General features: G+C 37.9%; 1 protein-coding gene, 1 non-coding gene and 1 pseudogene across 3 annotated transcripts; 2 read left to right on the top strand and 1 right to left on the bottom strand.

Moving 5' to 3' along the window:
- Positions 1 to 11961: 11961 nt before the first annotated feature.
- On the top strand, positions 11962 to 14154 carry LOC103724058 (cytochrome P450 94A1 pseudogene; annotated as a pseudogene). Its single transcript, XR_015974363.2, has one exon. The product of XR_015974363.2 is annotated as a cytochrome P450 94A1 pseudogene (transcript).
- A 1816-nt stretch (positions 14155 to 15970) lies between these two features.
- Positions 15971 to 16043, top strand: TRNAR-ACG (transfer RNA arginine (anticodon ACG)). The gene has a single exon. It is a non-coding gene; the product is annotated as a tRNA-Arg (tRNA).
- A 782-nt stretch (positions 16044 to 16825) lies between these two features.
- Positions 16826 to 19647, bottom strand: ANNAT4 (annexin 4). The gene is made up of 6 exons (XM_008815196.6): positions 19405 to 19647; positions 19098 to 19282; positions 18012 to 18227; positions 17487 to 17711; positions 17294 to 17365; positions 16826 to 17195 (listed from the first exon to the last, which is right to left on the bottom strand). The coding sequence occupies exons 1-6, from the start codon at positions 19457 to 19459 to the stop codon at positions 16992 to 16994; spliced, it is 957 nt and encodes a 318-aa protein (XP_008813418.3). The 5' UTR covers positions 19460 to 19647; the 3' UTR covers positions 16826 to 16991.
- Between the last annotated feature and the right edge of the window lie 524 nt (positions 19648 to 20171).

Below are 20171 nucleotides of genomic sequence, written 5' to 3'. Positions count from 1 at the left end.
ATCCTAGCGATTACAGCCGGTTGTTTTACAAGCTCACAACCCAACTTGTTGTTTTACGAGCGCACAACGAACTCGGTCGGTTTTCCCAGGCTCACCGACTAGAACCACTCCGATTGTTTTCCCGGGCTCACAATCAAACCCTTACACGTTGGTTTTACCCTCGGCTCACCAACAAACCTAAACCCCGTTGGTTTTCCCTTTGGCTCACCAACAAACCTTACACCGTTGGTTTTCCCTTTGGCTCACCAACAAACCTTTACCCCTTGATTCAATCCCGTGATTGAATCAAGTTACAAGATATTAAAACAAAGAATAAAAACAAATCAAAGCTTCTTAAACAAGCAGATATGACAATATAAACAAATAGAGTAAAGAGAAGCCCTCAAACGAGTTTTGAAGATGGAGGAGCTCGGCTTCTTCTTTACTTGATCCTCCTCTGATTTGGCATGAAGTAGAGGATCCCCGAGGCAGCACGCGGATGGAGAGGAAGCTTTCGGATTCACTTGGATGCTCTTCTTCTCTCTATTTCGTTTTGGATGGCCCTTTTGTGCTTGTGGGAGATTTCCTTTGTAATCTCTTTGAGATCTCTTTCCTAGATGATCTCTCCCACTTCCATTTTTTTCTCTCCTAGCTCTCTTCTTGTTTTTATAGCTTTAGATGGCGTGGAAACAAGAATATAGCCGTTAGAGACAAAAATAGAGCCGTTGGACACAGTCTGCACTTCCTGACATATTACCGTTGGGATTGGAGTCGACTCGCGCGATCAGGAGTCGACTCGCCTGTTGCAGGAGTCGGCTCGTGCTTTACTGGAGACGACTCGGCCACTGTTCCAAATTTGAATTAAAGTGCATGCCTTGACTGGGAGTCGACTCGTCTTAACCTGGAGTCGACTCGCCAACTTCTGGAGCTGACTTGGCAATTTCGGAGTCGGCTCATCCACTGAAGTCCGTGGATCCAATTTTGAATTTTGTCCTCTCGAGTCGACTCGACTGTCCTGGGAGTCGACTCGAATCTCAGAGCCCGAACTCCCGATCCTCTGTCTTTTGGCTCGTCCAGTCTTGGAGTCGACTCGAACTTCCTCGGAGTCGACTCGGCTCTCAGTTTCTGAAAGTTGGTCTTCTCCCTTTTGACGTGAAGCTATCGTGGAGTCGACTCGAGCTGTCTGGGAGTCGACTCGAATCTCAGAGGCAGTAACTTGATCTTCTGTCTGTTGATGGTCGCGCAGTCTCGGAGTCGACTCGTGCAATGCGGGAGTCGACTCGAATCTCAGAGTCCCAAAAATGCTCTCTGACTTTTTCCTTGTGTTCCGCTGAGAGTCGACTCTTGCTTTCTTCGGAGTCGACCTACCAACCATCGGAGTCGACTCGCGTTCCACTGGAGTCGACTCGAATCTCAGACCCGAAAACTGCTCTCTGACTTTTCTGCCTGTGACTCCTAGGAGTCGACTCATACTTCTCCGGAGTCGACTCATACTTCTCTGGAGTCGACTCGAATTCCACTGGAGTCGACTCGAAGACTGTTCTTTTGAATTTTTCTTTTGATTTTACTCCTCCAATTTGAATCCTTTGAACTTTAAGCTTGGGCCAATAAATTGTAGCTTTCTTCTAACTTTTCTTGAGTGCTTTTGGAGGCCTTCTTGTGTTCTTCCAACTTGCTATGTTCCTTGCAAAATAAATATCTTTCTCCTTGCAACATAAACATTAGTATCTATACTTCAAGGTGTTGTGATCATCAAAATCAATCTATGAATCAATCTTTGGGTCATCAATCTCCCCCTTTTTGATGATGACAAAACTTGGAGTATATGCAATATAAAAGATATTGTTTTCTAGAAGTAATACATAGCAAAGTTGCATGAAGTAGACAACATGTATATTTAAAACAAAACATACTTCATGATAATGCTTTAGATTTAATCAGCTTAACACAATCAATATATTTCAGTTCAAGCTGATTATCACAAAGCATTATAAGCATATACTTAGATATTTCTCCCCCTTTTTGACAACATCAAAAAGATAGTGAAACATTAAGTACAAAGATCAGAGCAGAACACATCGAGTGTGAATTCAAGAGATTTTCTAATTTGATACCACAGATAGTTTTCTAATCAAGTGTAGGTGGAATCTTCCTTAGGTTAATTCAAGAAGTACCACAATTAATAACCAAAAACATGAGTGGAAATCTAACCTCTCTTTAATAATAAGTATGAAAGCTTGTTCATTGAAGAACTTTTGCCCAATCTATTAAGTATTTTATCAACATGAGAGCAATTTAATTGATTTTCAGAGTAAAAGATCAAAACTTATATACTTGAAAAACATATCATCATGTTGGATCATGACTTCAAAGTTCTTTTTATGATAATAAGAGCATTGGGGCACAAATACCAAAATATGAATTCATGCAATTTATGATATATCTTAGAGCTCTTTTAAGGACTTTCTTTTATTCCTTTAGAAAATAAGCACGATTTGATACATATATAAAAATATGAATTGGCACAATATTGAAGTTCTAAAGAGCAAGCCAATTAGGACTCATTAGTGAATTCCAAAATAGATTTTCTACGAGATACTCAAGAAAATTTAACACGTTATTCTCCCCTTTTTCATTAAATTAGAGGCTCTTAAGATCAACTATTTGAATTGCAATTTGGTTCATGATTTGTGCAGAAGATATATTAACCAAATAACATGCCTCAAGGTGTATCATAAAGATTTTCATATTTAAATTTCAGATGATACATATTGGAGAGTATTAGGATCACTTTTCATTTAGTATTCTTTCCCTCTCCTTTAGCTATAGATTTATGCAATTAAGTCCAATAAGACCTCTCCTTCTGAAATTTTCTTTCTCCCCCTCAATTGATCATTCCATTTAAGAGTTTAGAATCCTAAGATAATGTTCAATAAAATTGTCAATCTCAAAAATATATTTTCTATAAGTTTCAGCTTATTTTCATAAGACTCAAGGTTTGAGATAAGACAACCTTTATAGAACTCATCTCAAGGTAATTTAAAGCATGTCTTGCAATATAAGGAGGTTCATCAAAATCAATCCATAAAATTCAAGGTATGCATCAAATTAAAGTTTCTTTAGGATAAGATACTGAATATCTAAAGCTCCCCCTCAAAAGATGCATTCTTCTTTAATCATTCTTTTCTTTGGTTGAATTTCAGAATTTAATAATAAACGTGAATAAAACTGAAATTCTATGTTATCAAGAATGTAGAGTGATCTAGAATTATTCAAAATTTATAGTATTCACTCTATATATATATATTCTGATGGTAGTTTCTAAGAATGTAGGAGAGAAAAAAACATATAGATGATCATTGAGGTATGTGTATTTATAGAACTCAATTTCTTAATCACAGTTTTTCAGCAATGTATACATGAAGCTCAATAAATTTTTTAAATATTAAAATAAAGTCATATATTTAAAAATATTTACTTGCAATCAAGATCATCGTAAGACACATCATTTGAATCAAAATTAGTATACTTTGAAGGTAAGAAATGATATGTTTCGGATGCGTATCGGAGCAATCAAAATAAATTCTGTTTTTCTTACATTAACATTTTATTTAGTAATCATATGGAGTTTAAACTTTTATACAAAATCGGATTCTGAATTACATAGGATTTTCAATAGAAGCTTTCTAAGTCATAATATGAGATATGTATCTTTCACAATGTAGCTCATCTTAAATTGTTACGATTGAAAAATACATATTTCAATAACATTAAAGCACTTTCAGAATCTTTGTGTTTAATTTTGAGTTTCGATACAAAATAAAGGATATTTTAACAAGTATTAGGACATTATGTATCAAAGTTAGGCAAGTAGAAAGATAGATCAATATCAATTTATTTTCCCTAAATAGAGATGTTCTTCTCTTCTCCTTTCTACAATTTTATTTAGCTTTCAGATTTTAACAATGATTGTGAATGATAAATCTGAAATTTCTTTTCAATAAAACTAAACAAAAGATGTTATGTAGCAATTCAAACATTCAATCAAATTGTCCAAGTATGAAACATTACAAAATATTGAGAATCCATAAATCAAGACATCATACCATATGCAAAATATACCATGTGTTAAGTCATGCATTAAAATACTAAGAACAAGAATGTCAAGGATCAAAATCAATTCTTTTCAAATAAACTCCCCCTATTTAAATATAATCTTGCAATGATTTCATCCTTAAAGTGTGTTTTCAAGTGATTAAAAATTTGACTTAATTCTACTTTCATTTACTTTGTTTTTTATTTATAACTTTCTTATGCTCTATACTCTATTTGCTCCCTATCCGGTGGAGTTGGGAAGGGGCACGAGGTACTACCACTAGCCTTCCTCTTGTGCCGTCCCTAATATGCCCTACACCGAATAGTTGGGTCAAATAGTGCCGGGTACTACCACTAGCCTCCCCATTGGCACCATCCCTATGATGAGCAATATAGAAAGGTTAAAATGTTTACTTCAAAAACTCCCTGTTTAAGTGTAATTAATTATGGATTTTATTCCTTCCAAAAGAATGCTCACACAAGTCTCACAAATGTGTCGAATATATTAAGTTTGTTTTGCTTTTCCTTAAGGTTGAAGTGTTTGCCTCTACTTGGATTTTACTTCTCTTGAATAATATCCATTTTCTTTTCTTTATCTCTCTCTCTTTTTGTTATTCTCAAGTAATTTTCATGAGAGAGCAGAATAGAGAATTAATCTTACGTATCATATATATGTATATCATGCAAATAATATTTTCATTATGCTCAAGGTTTCATAACTTCTCACAAGTTATTTTACATCAACATTTTAAGCATATACTTGTGTATTTCATGGTTATGACATAGGCAAAGATATATTTTAGTTTGGGCAAACCATGAAATAATTTCTAAAAGTATAAGTCAGTCAATACACATATAGACATGATATCAAAAATTAATAATTAAAGAATTTAATCATGCCATAATAAGATTTAAGTTACTGACTTTACTCAACTAATTTGTGAGAAAGGTATCTAAATTACCTATTCATTATATGTTCTTCAAGCCAAACTAGATTTCTTATGTGTGAACTTTTGGCTGAAGAAGATCCTCTCTCTTGGTTGCATGTGAATGTTTAGTGTATCTTACATGAAGATATCCTTCAAGTTGAAATCTCTCATTTTCTTGCTCAAGGATCCTGCAAGCTCCTTTTCTTCCTTGAAAGAAAGTTATTAGTTTCTTCAAGATACAAAACATTCATCCACCATATTTTTAACTAGATGACTCGATATAAGATATGATACTAGTTGAATGTTGAGTCACTTTACTCAAGAGATTCCCTAAGTATAAGCAAGCACATATCACTTGAACTAAAGAGATGGTTTCATTAACCAATATGGTTCAAGTACAAGCATGTGAGACAATAGAAGGATTTATCAAGATCAAATCAATTTCTTATTTTCAACATCAATTTAGCTTAGATTCTATTTGCTTAAGATAATTGTCAATAAGGCATGCTAGCTAAGTTTTGATCAAATTGCCTTAAACAATTGTTTCTATCAAAATTCAGATTATGATTCATTTGTTATCAATAAATTATGATTCATTAGAGTTAGATTGAAGTCTTGCACAAGGGCACATAATGATCACACAATCTGGTCTATTAGGTATATGATAAAATAATTATTCTATCATGCTTTTGATGCTTGTTCCAAATCACATATTGCTTTATCATATATGTAATGTGTAATCTTTAAATATGGTGGTTATTTTACATAGATCTCCTTTTTTTAATGAAATAACCACATAGGAGTGAATTCTACACATTCATTTGACAGATTATAAAGCTCATGAAGCAAACAAATAATAATGGTGATCTTTACTTCTAATCATGCAAAAATCTTATCAAGATCTATCTTTTCTTGATTTAGTCTTTTAGTAGTTATCAATTTTTCTTCATTAAGTGCATATCTGAAAAATCCAATTTTGGTTCTAATTATTAACAAGTTTTTCAGATTGTTATATATAAAAGATTAACCATATACATATATAATTTGTTTTTAGTATTTTGATAATAAATCATTAGTCTCATAAAGAATAAAATGAATTGATACCTCTACAACTAGAATTTTTCATGAATGTTCTATATGCATTGCTTGATGAATGATATCCAAGGATAGAAGTATCTTTATCAGATTTGGCATTATTTTCATAAGAGCATATCAAGCATAACATGTACGACTGAAAAATATGAAAGATATGCAATGGTTCATTTTCCATTTTTCAGAAGATCAAAATTTTCATCAAAAATAGATCTAATAGAAATCATATGTATGACAAGCAGTGATGATAGTCTTTTAAAAAATTATTTGAGTAGATGACTATCATACATAATTGTCTTTTTCATTTCTTCAAGAATTCTATTAACCCTATTTTACTTATGATGTCCTTGGAGCTGAAATAATTGAATTTAATATTATTTTCTGTATAACCTTAATCAGGATTTTGGTTTTCAACACTGTGCCATGATCTTCACAGTTTGGAAACCTTTTTCATTTGAAACGCTTTTACAAGATTCAGTAAATACAGAAAAATACTTCAGTTTTATTTTCCAAGAACAAATCCAATGTAAGCTTTTGAAAACTTAGTGATGGAAACAACATCTTTAGATTTAGAAATGATTTTTGTTTGTTTCCTTAGTTAGCATGCATAGCAAAACTTTGACCTTTAAGTAGATAATCTAAGTAAGCCTATGGCAAGGTCTTTTGAGATTAAGTACATACTAGCATGAGTTGATTCTATGTGCCAAGGATGGTTTCTTTAATCTTGGTATTCATAGTGCATATATTCAAAAGCATACCAAGTACACATTATCATATCTATGATCAATAAACAATAATGCCATGGATAAAAACTCTCAATCAAGCATATAGAGAATTCATAGAATTAATCTTAATAATGATTAATCATTTAGCAACTTTATCCAAGGGTGAGTAAAGTATCCTATAAAATGAAGTGATTTGATTATATTTCCAAAAGTAGTTTCTATATCACAAAATTGATCAATACTAGCAATTCATACTAAAGCAAAAATAATGATGAGATGCAAGGATTACTGATTTCATTATTATTATTATTTAAAATTACTTTTCATAAGTATATTTTAAGTTTCAATGTGTCTAGAATACCCATTTGTATGAATCTATTTGTTTCATGGGTATCTTGGCACATCTATGTCTACATCCTCATATTTTCATTTTGGGTACCCAAGCTTGCTTGGATCCTTGAGAGTTAGGACATATAGTTCCTTTTGGAACCCAAATTTGTTTAATTGTAATAACTTTACTACTTGATTTAATTATGTTAGAACGATAGGTAAAGTTGTTATGCCCATTCTTTTCATGTTTGAAATAAGTTATCTTATTTAATGGATTGCTTGGTGAATTGATAACCTTTTTCTTTAGGGATTCATTGCTAAGTGAAGGAGTTAAGCCAAATTTTGATTTATCAAAATCTGTATGTTGGCTTTCAAACATCATTTTTAATCTTGCTGAACTTACAGTAAATTTGTTAATAAAAGACTTCAATTGGTTAATTTCTTTACTTAAGTTTTGATTTTCTTTAATTAAATTTTGATTTTTCTGAATTAATTGTTCTGAATTTAACCTTAAAATTTTATTTTCAGAATTTAGTTTATCTTGTATTTCATTATTAGAATTTCTTTCTTTTGAAATTTTCAGATTTAGTTTCTTAAGATTTTTATTCTTCACAGCTAATTTTCTACATTCACCATACAAATCATGAAAAGTATTTAATAATTCATCATAAGATAATTCTTCTTGAAAATCATTTGAGGTAAGAGTAGATTCAGATTTTACCTTGTCTTCTTGTGCCATAAAGCACGAGTTAGTTACCTCTTGTAGTTCCTTGGAGCTAATATCATCATTGTTGCTCCTAACTTTTAATTTCTTGCTTGACTCTTTCTTGGTCAAGGCTTTCTTCCTTTTTATCTCTTTCTTCCTTTCTTCTAGCTTCCTCTTCTTCTTTGTCTTTAGGAAGCTTTTGAATCTTTCTTCCTGATTTAGAGTGTTTCCTGCATGCTCAATGTTAGTCTTGCAATTATCCTCAAGTAAACTAACATGGGGTTCTTCGAAAATATCATAAGTTGCTTCAAGAGTATCCCATATTTGTTTGGCAGATGAACATATATAAATTTGGTTGAAAATATTTTTATTAAATGCACAGTAGAGAAGGTTCATAGCCTTAGCATTTAGTTCAGCCAAATTTTTATCGAACATACTTTCAATTAATTTCGTGGGTGTGTGTAGGCCATTTGTTATGACATTCCATAACTCATAGTTTTGTGATTGAGTAAAGATTTTCATTCTAGCTTTCCATTGAATATAGTTAGATCCATCAAACAGTGGAGGTCTGTTTGTGGAAAGTCCCTCAGCAAGTAATACGTTATGTGGGGTTGTCATGATCTTTGGCTCTAGTCGGTTAAGACTACAAATAATATTTGAGCACCTGCTCTGATACCACTTGTTGCCCAAGGTGACAACCCAAGAGGGGGGGGTGAATTGGGTCTTTTAAAACCTTTTAAACTACTTCTAATCTTTTAGATTAATTATGCTAAGTTGTATGGATGCTTAGTGAAGCTTAACCTTAGCAAGAGTATGATTCTAATCTAATCAACTATTAAGCAGTGGGTTCAATAAAAGATTAGTCTAATTTTGCCCTAGTATGCTATTCAATTTAATGATTGAGTAAATTGATTATGCTTGCAACTAAAGGATGCACGAAGAAGAGTTAAGCAAGCTTAATATCTAAGTAAGTGAGTGAGGAGGTCAGTCAACAAAGATCATCACAAACACAACAAAAATATAGTGGTTCGGTGCACCCCAGCACCTACATCCACTCCCCAAGACCTCTTGGGAATTTCACTATAATCCTAGCGATTACAGCCGGTTGTTTTACAAGCTCACAACCCAACTTGTTGTTTTACGAGCGCACAACGAACTCGGTCGGTTTTCCCAGGCTCACCGACTAGAACCACTCCGATTGTTTTCCCGGGCTCACAATCAAACCCTTACACGTTGGTTTTACCCTCGGCTCACCAACAAACCTAAACCCCGTTGGTTTTCCCTTTGGCTCACCAACAAACCTTACACCGTTGGTTTTCCCTTTGGCTCACCAACAAACCTTTACCCCTTGATTCAATCCCGTGATTGAATCAAGTTACAAGATATTAAAACAAAGAATAAAAACAAATCAAAGCTTCTTAAACAAGCAGATATGACAATATAAACAAATAGAGTAAAGAGAAGCCCTCAAACGAGTTTTGAAGATGGAGGAGCTCGGCTTCTTCTTTACTTGATCCTCCTCTGATTTGGCATGAAGTAGAGGATCCCCGAGGCAGCACGCGGATGGAGAGGAAGCTTTCGGATTCACTTGGATGCTCTTCTTCTCTCTATTTCGTTTTGGATGGCCCTTTTGTGCTTGTGGGAGATTTCCTTTGTAATCTCTTTGAGATCTCTTTCCTAGATGATCTCTCCCACTTCCATTTTTTTCTCTCCTAGCTCTCTTCTTGTTTTTATAGCTTTAGATGGCGTGGAAACAAGAATATAGCCGTTAGAGACAAAAATAGAGCCGTTGGACACAGTCTGCACTTCCTGACATATTACCGTTGGGATTGGAGTCGACTCGCGCGATCAGGAGTCGACTCGCCTGTTGCAGGAGTCGGCTCGTGCTTTACTGGAGACGACTCGGCCACTGTTCCAAATTTGAATTAAAGTGCATGCCTTGACTGGGAGTCGACTCGTCTTAACCTGGAGTCGACTCGCCAACTTCTGGAGCTGACTTGGCAATTTCGGAGTCGGCTCATCCACTGAAGTCCGTGGATCCAATTTTGAATTTTGTCCTCTCGAGTCGACTCGACTGTCCTGGGAGTCGACTCGAATCTCAGAGCCCGAACTCCCGATCCTCTGTCTTTTGGCTCGTCCAGTCTTGGAGTCGACTCGAACTTCCTCGGAGTCGACTCGGCTCTCAGTTTCTGAAAGTTGGTCTTCTCCCTTTTGACGTGAAGCTATCGTGGAGTCGACTCGAGCTGTCTGGGAGTCGACTCGAATCTCAGAGGCAGTAACTTGATCTTCTGTCTGTTGATGGTCGCGCAGTCTCGGAGTCGACTCGTGCAATGCGGGAGTCGACTCGAATCTCAGAGTCCCAAAAATGCTCTCTGACTTTTTCCTTGTGTTCCGCTGAGAGTCGACTCTTGCTTTCTTCGGAGTCGACCTACCAACCATCGGAGTCGACTCGCGTTCCACTGGAGTCGACTCGAATCTCAGACCCGAAAACTGCTCTCTGACTTTTCTGCCTGTGACTCCTAGGAGTCGACTCATACTTCTCCGGAGTCGACTCATACTTCTCTGGAGTCGACTCGAATTCCACTGGAGTCGACTCGAAGACTGTTCTTTTGAATTTTTCTTTTGATTTTACTCCTCCAATTTGAATCCTTTGAACTTTAAGCTTGGGCCAATAAATTGTAGCTTTCTTCTAACTTTTCTTGAGTGCTTTTGGAGGCCTTCTTGTGTTCTTCCAACTTGCTATGTTCCTTGCAAAATAAATATCTTTCTCCTTGCAACATAAACATTAGTATCTATACTTCAAGGTGTTGTGATCATCAAAATCAATCTATGAATCAATCTTTGGGTCATCACAAATTATATTAAAAACCCAATTCACCCCCCCCTCTTGGGTTGTCTATCTGGGCAACAAACCTCCTATCAGAAAAACTCGTTCGGGCAATGCATATTTGAGTAGGAAAATAAATATAATTTTTTAGATTATATTATAGATATTTTTAGACAGAATAATAAGTTGTTCTGATATTTTTAATTATTGTCACTCTTTAAGAATAAAATGATTAGAATCCAACTTATGCTTTTGTTTTCTTTCTATGAGCTAGAATTTAATTATTCAACTCTTAAAATAGTTGATTTTTTTATATATAGGAATTAGTTATGTGTTGTGTGAGAAGTGGAAGGTATTTGTGGAATTAAAAATAACTGATGGAATTGCAATGGAATATTTATCAAAATCAAAACTATTGCTATTTATATAATATGGATGTTTTCTAGAACAGAAAGTGAGACTCATTGAGAGGGAATATAATTATACGCATATGAAAGGTTTGTTGAGCCTATGGTCGCTACCTTGGCAACTCCATAATCAACCATATTGATCCAATGAATTGATTTTGATGAGTACAAAAATATTTGAGTGTAATACTATTAATTTTGCATTCTTGAAATAATTAATTTATTTTATAGGAATCCTAATGAGATTTAAAAGTAAGAAAAGCCTACAAGAACAATTTTTAATATTGGAGAAGTTTTTGAAAAATTCTGAAAGTTTTTAAAGTAGACGAGTCGACCTTGAAGGATCCTAAGTCGACTCGTATGAAGCATGAATCAACCTAGCACAAGTTTAAAATAACTATTTAGTTGAAATTTTGTCATATTCCATTGAAATAACTAAAATAAAACTACACTGAAATTAGAGAAGCGTTGGAGAAACAATGAGGGCATATTTGAAAAAATCAGTAGGATTGAAATAGATATCGCATTAAATTCATAAAGTGGGCAATCTATTTGAGCAGGCTATATCAATCTAATATTTTTTCTGTTCAAATTTTATGAGAGAAAAAAAAAGATTCCTAAGATTTTTTTTTCATGCAGGCCAACAAATCTATAGGTAGGATTTGGACTAAAATTATGATGATTTTTAGAAAAATATATAGGTTGGGCAGGCCAACTGGTTTGATATTTGTAGGAAATCCAATCTAATTTGCAGAACTTTCCAAATAAGCGGTGGGTGGTATTGCATTTTCCTCTAATTAAGAAGTAGTTGGGACGTACTTATCAAGCTACATGAGAAGAAATTAATGTTCCACCGGAAGGTGATGACAGAAAAAAATTGAAATCTTTTTTAAAAAAATCGTTAGTCATCGCAGTCGCAGTTGACTTCAAGCAAGTGAACAACCCTTCTTAAAAAAATGAGTGGTAATCCCAAGCCTGGTCCTTCTCCATGACCTCTTCATATGATTACCAGCACTCGTAGCAAAAAAGAAAGAAAGGAGTTGGAAGCAAAAGGATGGAAGCCACCAATCTCACCTACCTAACTCTCTCCATCTCCATCCTCACTTCCTTCATCCTTTACCTCCTCCTCCTCCGGCCACCCACCAAATCCCGCAACCACTGCCCCTTCCCCAACCCTCTCCTCGGCAACCTCGTCCCCTTCCTCCGCAACCGCCACCGATTCCTCGACTGGGCCTCCGACCTCCTCTCCACCTCCCCCACCGCCACCATCGAGGTCCGCGGCCCGCTCGGCCTCTCCCGCGGCGTCGGCACCGCCAACCCGCTCGTCGTCGACCACCTCCTCCGCTTCAACTTCTCCAATTACGTCAAAGGCGATCGCACCTCCACCGCCCTCTCCGACCTCCTCGGCAACGGCATCTTCAACGCCGACGGCCACCTCTGGGCCCTTCAGCGCAAGACCGCCAGCCGCGAGTTCACTACTCGCTCTCTCAAGTCCTTCATCACCGACGTGGTTCGCTCGCAGCTTCGAAACCGCCTCCTCCCACTCCTCTCTGCCGCCGCAGACACCGGCGAGCTTCTCGACCTCCAGGATGTGCTCCGCCGCTTCTCCTTCGACAACCTCTGCACCATCGCTTTTGGAACCGATCCTTTCTCCCTCCACCATGATAATTCTCAGCATCAATCTCATGGTCAACACTACTCATTCTTTCAAGCTTTCGATGAAGCCGTCGAGATCTCGTCGGCACGACTCCTCTCCCCCGTGCCGTGGGTCTGGAAGGCGAAGAAATTCTTCAACATCGGCTCCGAAAGGAGACTCCGTGGTGCTATCAAACTAATAGATGACTACGCCATGCACATCACTGCCTTGAAGGAGGAAGAAGAAGTCAAGAAACAAGATTTGCTCTCGAGGTTCATGTCTGCCATTGAAGAAGAAGATAGTGAATTGTGCGCGATGTTTAAAGACAAAAAGGAGAAGAGGAAGTTTCTGAGGGATACAGTGATTAGTTTTGTTCTCGCCGGCAAAGACTCCACGTCGTCAGGGCTGACCTGGTTCTTCTGGCTGCTCGCTGTGAATCCACGGTGCGAAAAAAGAGTTCATCAGGAGATATCTCAACTGGTGGAAGGAGAGGAAGAAGATGAATTGGGGTACGATGAGCTCAAGGGAATGCACTACCTCCATGCGGCGATCACGGAGGCCCTCAGGCTGTACCCACCGGTGCCGATCGACTCGAGGGTGGCAGCGGCCGATGACGTGCTGCCGGATGGGACGCGAGTGAAGGCCGGGTGGTTTGCGGACTACTCGGCATATGCGATGGCAAGGAACGAGAGAGTGTGGGGGAAGGACTGCTGTGAGTTTGTGCCGGAGCGATGGTTGGATGGGAAGGGAGAGTTTGTGGGGGTGGAGACGGCGAGCTTCCCGGTGTTCCATGCAGGGCCGAGGACTTGTCTTGGTAGGGAGATGGCTTACATGCAGATGAAGGCGGTGGCGGCGGCGGTGTTGAGGAGGTTCGAGGTGGAGGTGCTGGTGGGGAGTGGCGGTGGGGAGGTGGCGCCGCCGCCGTATGAGATGTCTCTCACGCTCAGGATGAAAGGGGCGTTTACCGTCCGTGTCAGGAGGAGGGTGGAAACGTCCTCGGCCAGGTAAAAGAAAGTATGCGATGCGGCATTTCATCGAACAGATGTTAACTTCAAGGGCTCGTTTGGTTCGCAGGAAAAGGAGGGGGGAAAGTGTGGTCAACGGGAAAGTAATGAAATGCCTCTTGTTTGGTTGGAGTTTTCAAAGAAGAGAGATGGGAAAGTTGTATTCCCATGGGAATATGATTCCCACATTTCGGGCTCGTTTGGTTCGCGGGAAGTATTTTCCCTCCTAGGAATATGATTCCTGAGAATCAGATTCCTAGGAAGAGGATACCTAGGAAAGTACTTTTGACATGTTTGGTTAACCATGGGAAAGTGACTAATTTCCAAAGTGCTTATGTTTGGTTGACCATCCACTTTCCTAGGAAAGTTATGTATAATTCCTATTATGCCCTTAATAAAAATTAGGTTTTTAATGCCTCTTTAATGCTTCTTTAATGCTGAAGGATCTTTTTGGGAAAAAATAAAAAAGGAGTGATTCCCACCTCATGGGAAAGTAACTTTCCCATGTTTCTCATGGGAAAGACTTTCCCATGAAATGTGGGAATCATATTCCCATGGAAATACAACTTTCCCATCTCTCTCCTTTGAAAACTCCAACCAAACAAGAGGCATTTCATTACTTTCCCGTTGACCACACTTTCCCCCCTCCTTTTCCTGCGAACCAAACGAGCCCTTCATGGGAAAGTCTTTCCCATGAGAAACATGGAAAAGTTACTTTCCCATGAGGTGGGAATCACTCCTTTTTTATTTTTTCCCAAAAAGACCCTTCAGCATTAAAGAAGCATTAAAGAGGCATTAAAGACCTAATTTTTATTAAGGGCATAATAAGAATTATACATAATTTTCCTAGGAAAGTGGATGGTCAACCAAACATAAGCACTTTGGAAATTTGTCACTTTCCCATGGTTAACCAAACATGCCAAAAGTACTTTCCTAGGTATCCTCTTCCTAGGAATCTGATTCCCAGAAATCATATTCCTAGGAAGGAAAATACTTCCCGCGAACCAAACGAGCCCCTAAAGCATCTTGGCATTGAAGAGAACCGAGAGGATTAAGTTTCCACAAGAACCATCTTGTGAGGATCCGTGGGGACAGGTGTTTATCAAATTCATTCTCACTTTCAGTTATAGCTATAAGAATTAAGAAAAGGGTAGATAATTTATTTCTTTCTTCAAGATTTAATTGACATATAATGCACATAAAAGAAAGTATAGATAGCTATATTTTAGATGTCAATAAAAAGTAACACACCCAATGATATTTAATGTCTGCAAAACTAACAAATAAAATACATCCTAAACAGAAATGTTATAAGAATTATGGCCATCGCAAGAAAAATTACAGTTGAAATTCTTTCTATCTCGCATTAACGAGGAACCATGTGCATATAAAACATCTTTAAAAAAAATCAATTTAGTTGTATATGAGCCTAAAATCATTGTACAATGAACTAAAAAATATCTAGGATCTATTGCTAAAAAGAGTGAATTCCTATTTTCATTAATAGTATTTAACTAACTAGGCAACCATACACTTTGACCGACATTTAATATTGGACCATTTATTGAAGATAACAGCACATTGCATCCTTCTTTATGAGTTTTGCCATGAGCAAATTATATTGACCACGCAAATGTATGCTTGATCAAAATTTATTTTTTATATTATTATGAACATAAAAGGCCTAACATATAGAACTCGAGAACAAGTTGGCCACACAAATCAGGCCCCAAATTAGGCAACTCCCTTTCTTCTCTACAAACCAAGTGGTAAAATTTTGATGACTTGGAGCCAATGTTGAGAGGCTGGTATGAAAATTAGATAAGATTCTATTTCCCTTAAAAATCAAAATTCCGTTTAGAATCGACCATCCTAATATATTTGATGCAGGCTAAAGTAACAATCACCATAACTTCGCCATTTACTCTAATTATAAAACTTTCTTTCATTTAGAATTGTAACATATATCACTCACTTTGTGCAGTTGGACTTCAAAAGCTTCCATGATATATACATAGTAGAAGATATATGATGTTTGTAAGTTTTCATAAAGTGGACACAAACCACTACTCCACCTCAGCAAGGGAAATGCTTTTATATAAAAAATTTGACATCATATCTAGGTTGTTGGTAGATTTCGTACAATCATCAAAGGTCAAAGGTCCGATTCACCAGAACCGTCAACCTATGGATGAATAGACTATTATTATTTCAAGGAAAATTCCATCATTACAACGAACGACTCCATGGCCCAATGGATAAGGCGCTGGTCTACGGAACCAGAGATTCTGGGTTCGATCCCCAGTGGAGTCGACTTTCTCTTTCCTAGGCAAATAATATTTTTTTTTCGTTTTGTTTGCATTTCAATAAGAAATTAAGAAGCCCCAACCATTGTTTCTGAAAAAATATACCAAGAAGATAAAGATTAAAAAAAGGATAACATTTTGTTTGGGAATGTGAAATCAGAAGTTTTCATCCATAACTGAAGGATATGGGGAACAAGAACATAGCAATTCTGATGCTAATGCATGAAATGCAACTTGGAGGAGCAGATTTTTCTGGACAACATGATGTTATCTATAAATCAAGATGCTTTAACTCTGAGACTTGTTATTGTTCAGAAAGCTAAATGAATTTAATCATAATCCTCGATATCCTCTTTAGTCTCATAGCTTGTGTTAGGAAGAATACTGAATGGTCTCCCTCCGGGTTGGATTGCTCTTCTCAGTACAAGGGCATGCGCTTTAACTTCATCGAATGTTCTTGTTATTGAGCTATACCATTAATTCATGAAAATCCTGTCTACAACCTATTATTGGCTCAATCAGTACATGAAAATTTGATTAGAATGCTACAAGCCAATGCTCTGTCTATTATGGAAATGTGATCTGTTTGAGAATCACATTCTTCTCATTACAATTAACATTATATGAACTTTATTTAGTATTCAACATATAGACAATACAATTCAGAGCCACTTGTATCTTTTAGAAGCTGTTTATAGATTATACGCTGAGAAATAAAAACAAAAAAAGCTATTTTGCAAAACGAGACTGCATTTTATGAGCAAAACATAGAGCTTTAGTTCATCTCAATTACAAGTAAAAGCTTTTTATTCATCCTCATACAAATTGCCAGACATCAACAGAATAATGACATGATACGAATACGATACGAACTCTGGTAAGGAGACAAACAACCAGGTATGACTGGCTGAAGGCCTTGTATCTAAGTTTGGATGGATAACTAGAGGCACAATTCTCACTGTCCAGCTAAGGAAAGCAGCGCATCCCTGTAGCTGCCAAGTGTGTTCTTTGATATCACATCTTCAAGTTCAGCTCCATATTGCTGGTGATATGCTTCTTTGATCTCCTTCATATCCACATCAGCTCGGGATACAATAACTCGAGTCAAAGCATCTTTTGTGTTTTTATCAGCTCCATCCTTCAAAGCCTTATTAATTACCTGAAACCCAAAGGGTAACCTTTGTGTTTTATGATTCCAGAGAACTATGAAGAAAGTACATAAGTTTCATGTTTGTCATCTGGATCTTGGTACTTCACCTTGCTGAAATATTTAGGAGGGGAATCCAAGCATTGAACTGTTTCTCGTAAGCACAACTCATCGCCTAAATGCTGATGAGAGAAATGAGATATAGAAATATAAAAAAATTGAACTATAGACAGCCAAAGATGGTTATGACAAAGAGGTTCGAAAACTAGGATTTAAAGTTGTAATGGCACACCAACCACTTACCTCCTCAATTGACTTCCCATACTTTTCCTTGTAGTGTTTGAAGGTCACCCTAAGATGCGGCTTGCTTCTGGTGGTCAATATCCTTATTACCTCCTCATTCTCTACAAGCTTCTTCACACCTGGAGTTTTTATTGCACGATAAAGAGCCTCGGCCTCTGATGTTGCCATCTCCTTATTTATCCGATTGCCTTCGTACCTGTACGCACTCACAAGTCTGACCAAAAGCTGCTCAAAGATGATGATACAAAGTCAGAGACTTAAGAAGAATAGCATCTGCGATGTAGGTATAACTTGATCTAACAATGTTTCTTTCGAAGTCTTAACAGCCAAAAAAAGCTACTCAACATCTTGCAAGCAATACATTACATGAGAGTCAAAATGAACTATAGTCATAAACTCATTAGAAAAGCATCCACCTTATTTCTTTAAATCCAACAATTGCCTTAGATGCTCAGGTCTCTAAAGGTATCGAAACATGAATTTGTACACATGTCAAGTTTGAGTTGAAAAGCTGGCATTACTTACATTGGAGTAGTTTTCCCTGACATGGTATGCAACATCTTCCTCTAGAGAATGGTGGAATAGGGCATGGTATGCTTTCCTTGCCCCAAGCAGCTCTTCTGACGATCGAGTACAAGCGATCTCCACTATGATGTCCAAAGGAAGCGGCTTGTGCAGCACATGGTGAACCCACCTTGCATCCCTTTCCCATGGATGCATTGCCCATAGCACCATAATGTTCTGCATCCAAAATCAGTAGATTTATTATTATTATTAGCTTTACTTTTATGCTTAACAACAAACTGAACAAAGCTATAAGTGGCAGGAGCGAGCAAACTGAAAATGAACACTGGTCTTACAAGAGGAGCCCTGTCTTAAAGGCCAGTTTCACTCCAATATATGACTCATTTACAAGCAGCAAATTCCCGATGGACTGAAATTGGAATTGCCTTTCAATTTCTATAAATTACCCGTGAAGATTGTCGAGAATTAGCCCAAGCAAATGGTGTGCATTCAAACTCACAACCACATGAACAACTATCACTTGTTTTCTCCCCCTACTTGTAAACAAGAAGGGGCCAAACTACGACATGAACCATGTGAGAAGAAGTTTATGAGGAAGCCAAAAGATTCCCAAATGCTATTCTTGCTTTCTTTCTCTTCTTCCATTGCCATCAAGCGTTAATTTTCCAACAAAAAATTAACACATTATGAATGAATTTTAAACTATTGCAAACCGAAATTTTGAAAAAAACCCTTCTAAACTCTTTCTATTCTATTTAATTCTGTGATTCGATTTCTAACTTGGATTAGTTAAATTGCTATACCGTACCACATCAGTTCGGTACTGATTCATAGTATGGAGGGCAATACCGATATTCGATATATCGGATCAGCCTCCATACCAGATATATTGATACAGTAATAGAATGGCACCAATATAGAGTCTAGTATTGAGGCATGCCGACAAAAAGCGACCTGACATACATGAATAAACTAAAAACAAGGGAAACAGGATGGGAATGGTACCTTTTGCTCTCCTTTTTTTTCTTTTTTCTTTTTGAAGAAATCAAGACGAAGAAAAGGGACTAGAAAGAATGAGAATGGTACCTTGAAACGGGCGAATTCGTTCTTGAGGTAGCGGATGTAATCATCCTCGCACCTCTCGAAGCTGCCGTCGGCGGTGAAGAAGCCGACGAAGCTCTTCCTCAACTGCGCCCGCTTCTCCGGCTGACGCCGCCACTTCCCCAACGCCGACACCAGCGCCTTCTCGTCCACTCCCAATCCTCCAAGTCCTTCACCGATTCCATCCAATCTTTCCGTTATCACCACTACCATCTATCCATCTACTTTTTGCGGGAACTAAAAAGAAAAAAACAGAGAGAGACGGGGGACGTAAACCGGAGAGAAAACAAACCTGAGAAGGCCCTGATGACAGCCTCGCACTCCTCAGTCACAAGAGGAAGGGCCATTTGCTTGGCCAAGAGGACAACAGAGTAAAGGATCGAGGGAAGAAGGTATGGAAGTATGAGAATGGAGAGATAGGAGGATGGTGATGACCTCCGGCCGCGTCTTTATAGCGTGGTCACAGCAGGGGATGGCATGGTCATTTCGGAGGTCAAGCTGGGTATTTGAGGCATTTCATTCTCTTTGCTGGTGTGGAAGGATGAAACGGAGGGGTGGTTCTATATACACCCCCCCTATTGCTCAGGACACCCCCCAAAAATTAAAAAAAAATTAAATACTCTCTACACCCCCCCATTTGCTAAGGACACCCCTACAAAATTAAATATTCCTAAATTACCCCCCACCCTCCCCACCCCCTCACCTAAATTGCTCTCTACACCCCCCAAACCCCCCCCACCCCGCTCTTCCCCTCCAAAACACCTCGCCAACGCCCAAAACCCCCCCGTTCCCCCTTCTCCCTCTCGTCGCCGGCATTCTCCCGATCTCCGACCACCTCGCCGGCTTCTCCCGGAACCACCTCGCCGGCTTCTCCCGAAATTTTTTTTTTTCACGGTTCGTGCTCCGTTCGGCACTGGATCGCCGAACAAAAGGCTTCTGTTCGGCTGAACAGTGCCGGACAGAAGCCTTCTGTTCGGCACTGTGCAGCCGAACAGATCTGTTCGGTTGAGGGTTGCCGAACAGAAGGCTTCTGTTCGGCACTGTTCAGCCGAACAGAAG

Source organism: Phoenix dactylifera, chromosome 17 (genome assembly GCF_051530095.1).
Source record: "Phoenix dactylifera cultivar Ajwa chromosome 17, Ajwa_hap1_PhDact_Kaust_v1.1, whole genome shotgun sequence".
Classification (NCBI taxonomy): Eukaryota; Viridiplantae; Streptophyta; class Magnoliopsida; order Arecales; family Arecaceae; genus Phoenix; species Phoenix dactylifera.
The sequence above is the reverse complement of the archived record's forward strand: the minus strand, read 5'-3'. Positions and strand labels throughout refer to the sequence as shown.

Excerpts from the sequence above, each read along its gene's own strand:
- ANNAT4 (XM_008815196.6), bottom strand. The coding sequence starts at position 19,459 with ATGGCCCTTCCTCTTGTGACTGAGGAGTGCGAGGCTGTCATCAGGGCC. Across the intron at positions 19,283-19,404 it reads TGTCATCAGGGCCTTCTCAG|GACTTGGAGGATTGGGAGTG; the intron begins GTTTGTTTTCTC and ends GAATCGGTGAAG. Across the intron at positions 17,712-18,011 it reads TCAGGGAAAACTACTCCAAT|CTTTTGGTCAGACTTGTGAG; the intron begins GTAAGTAATGCC and ends ATCTTTGAGCAG.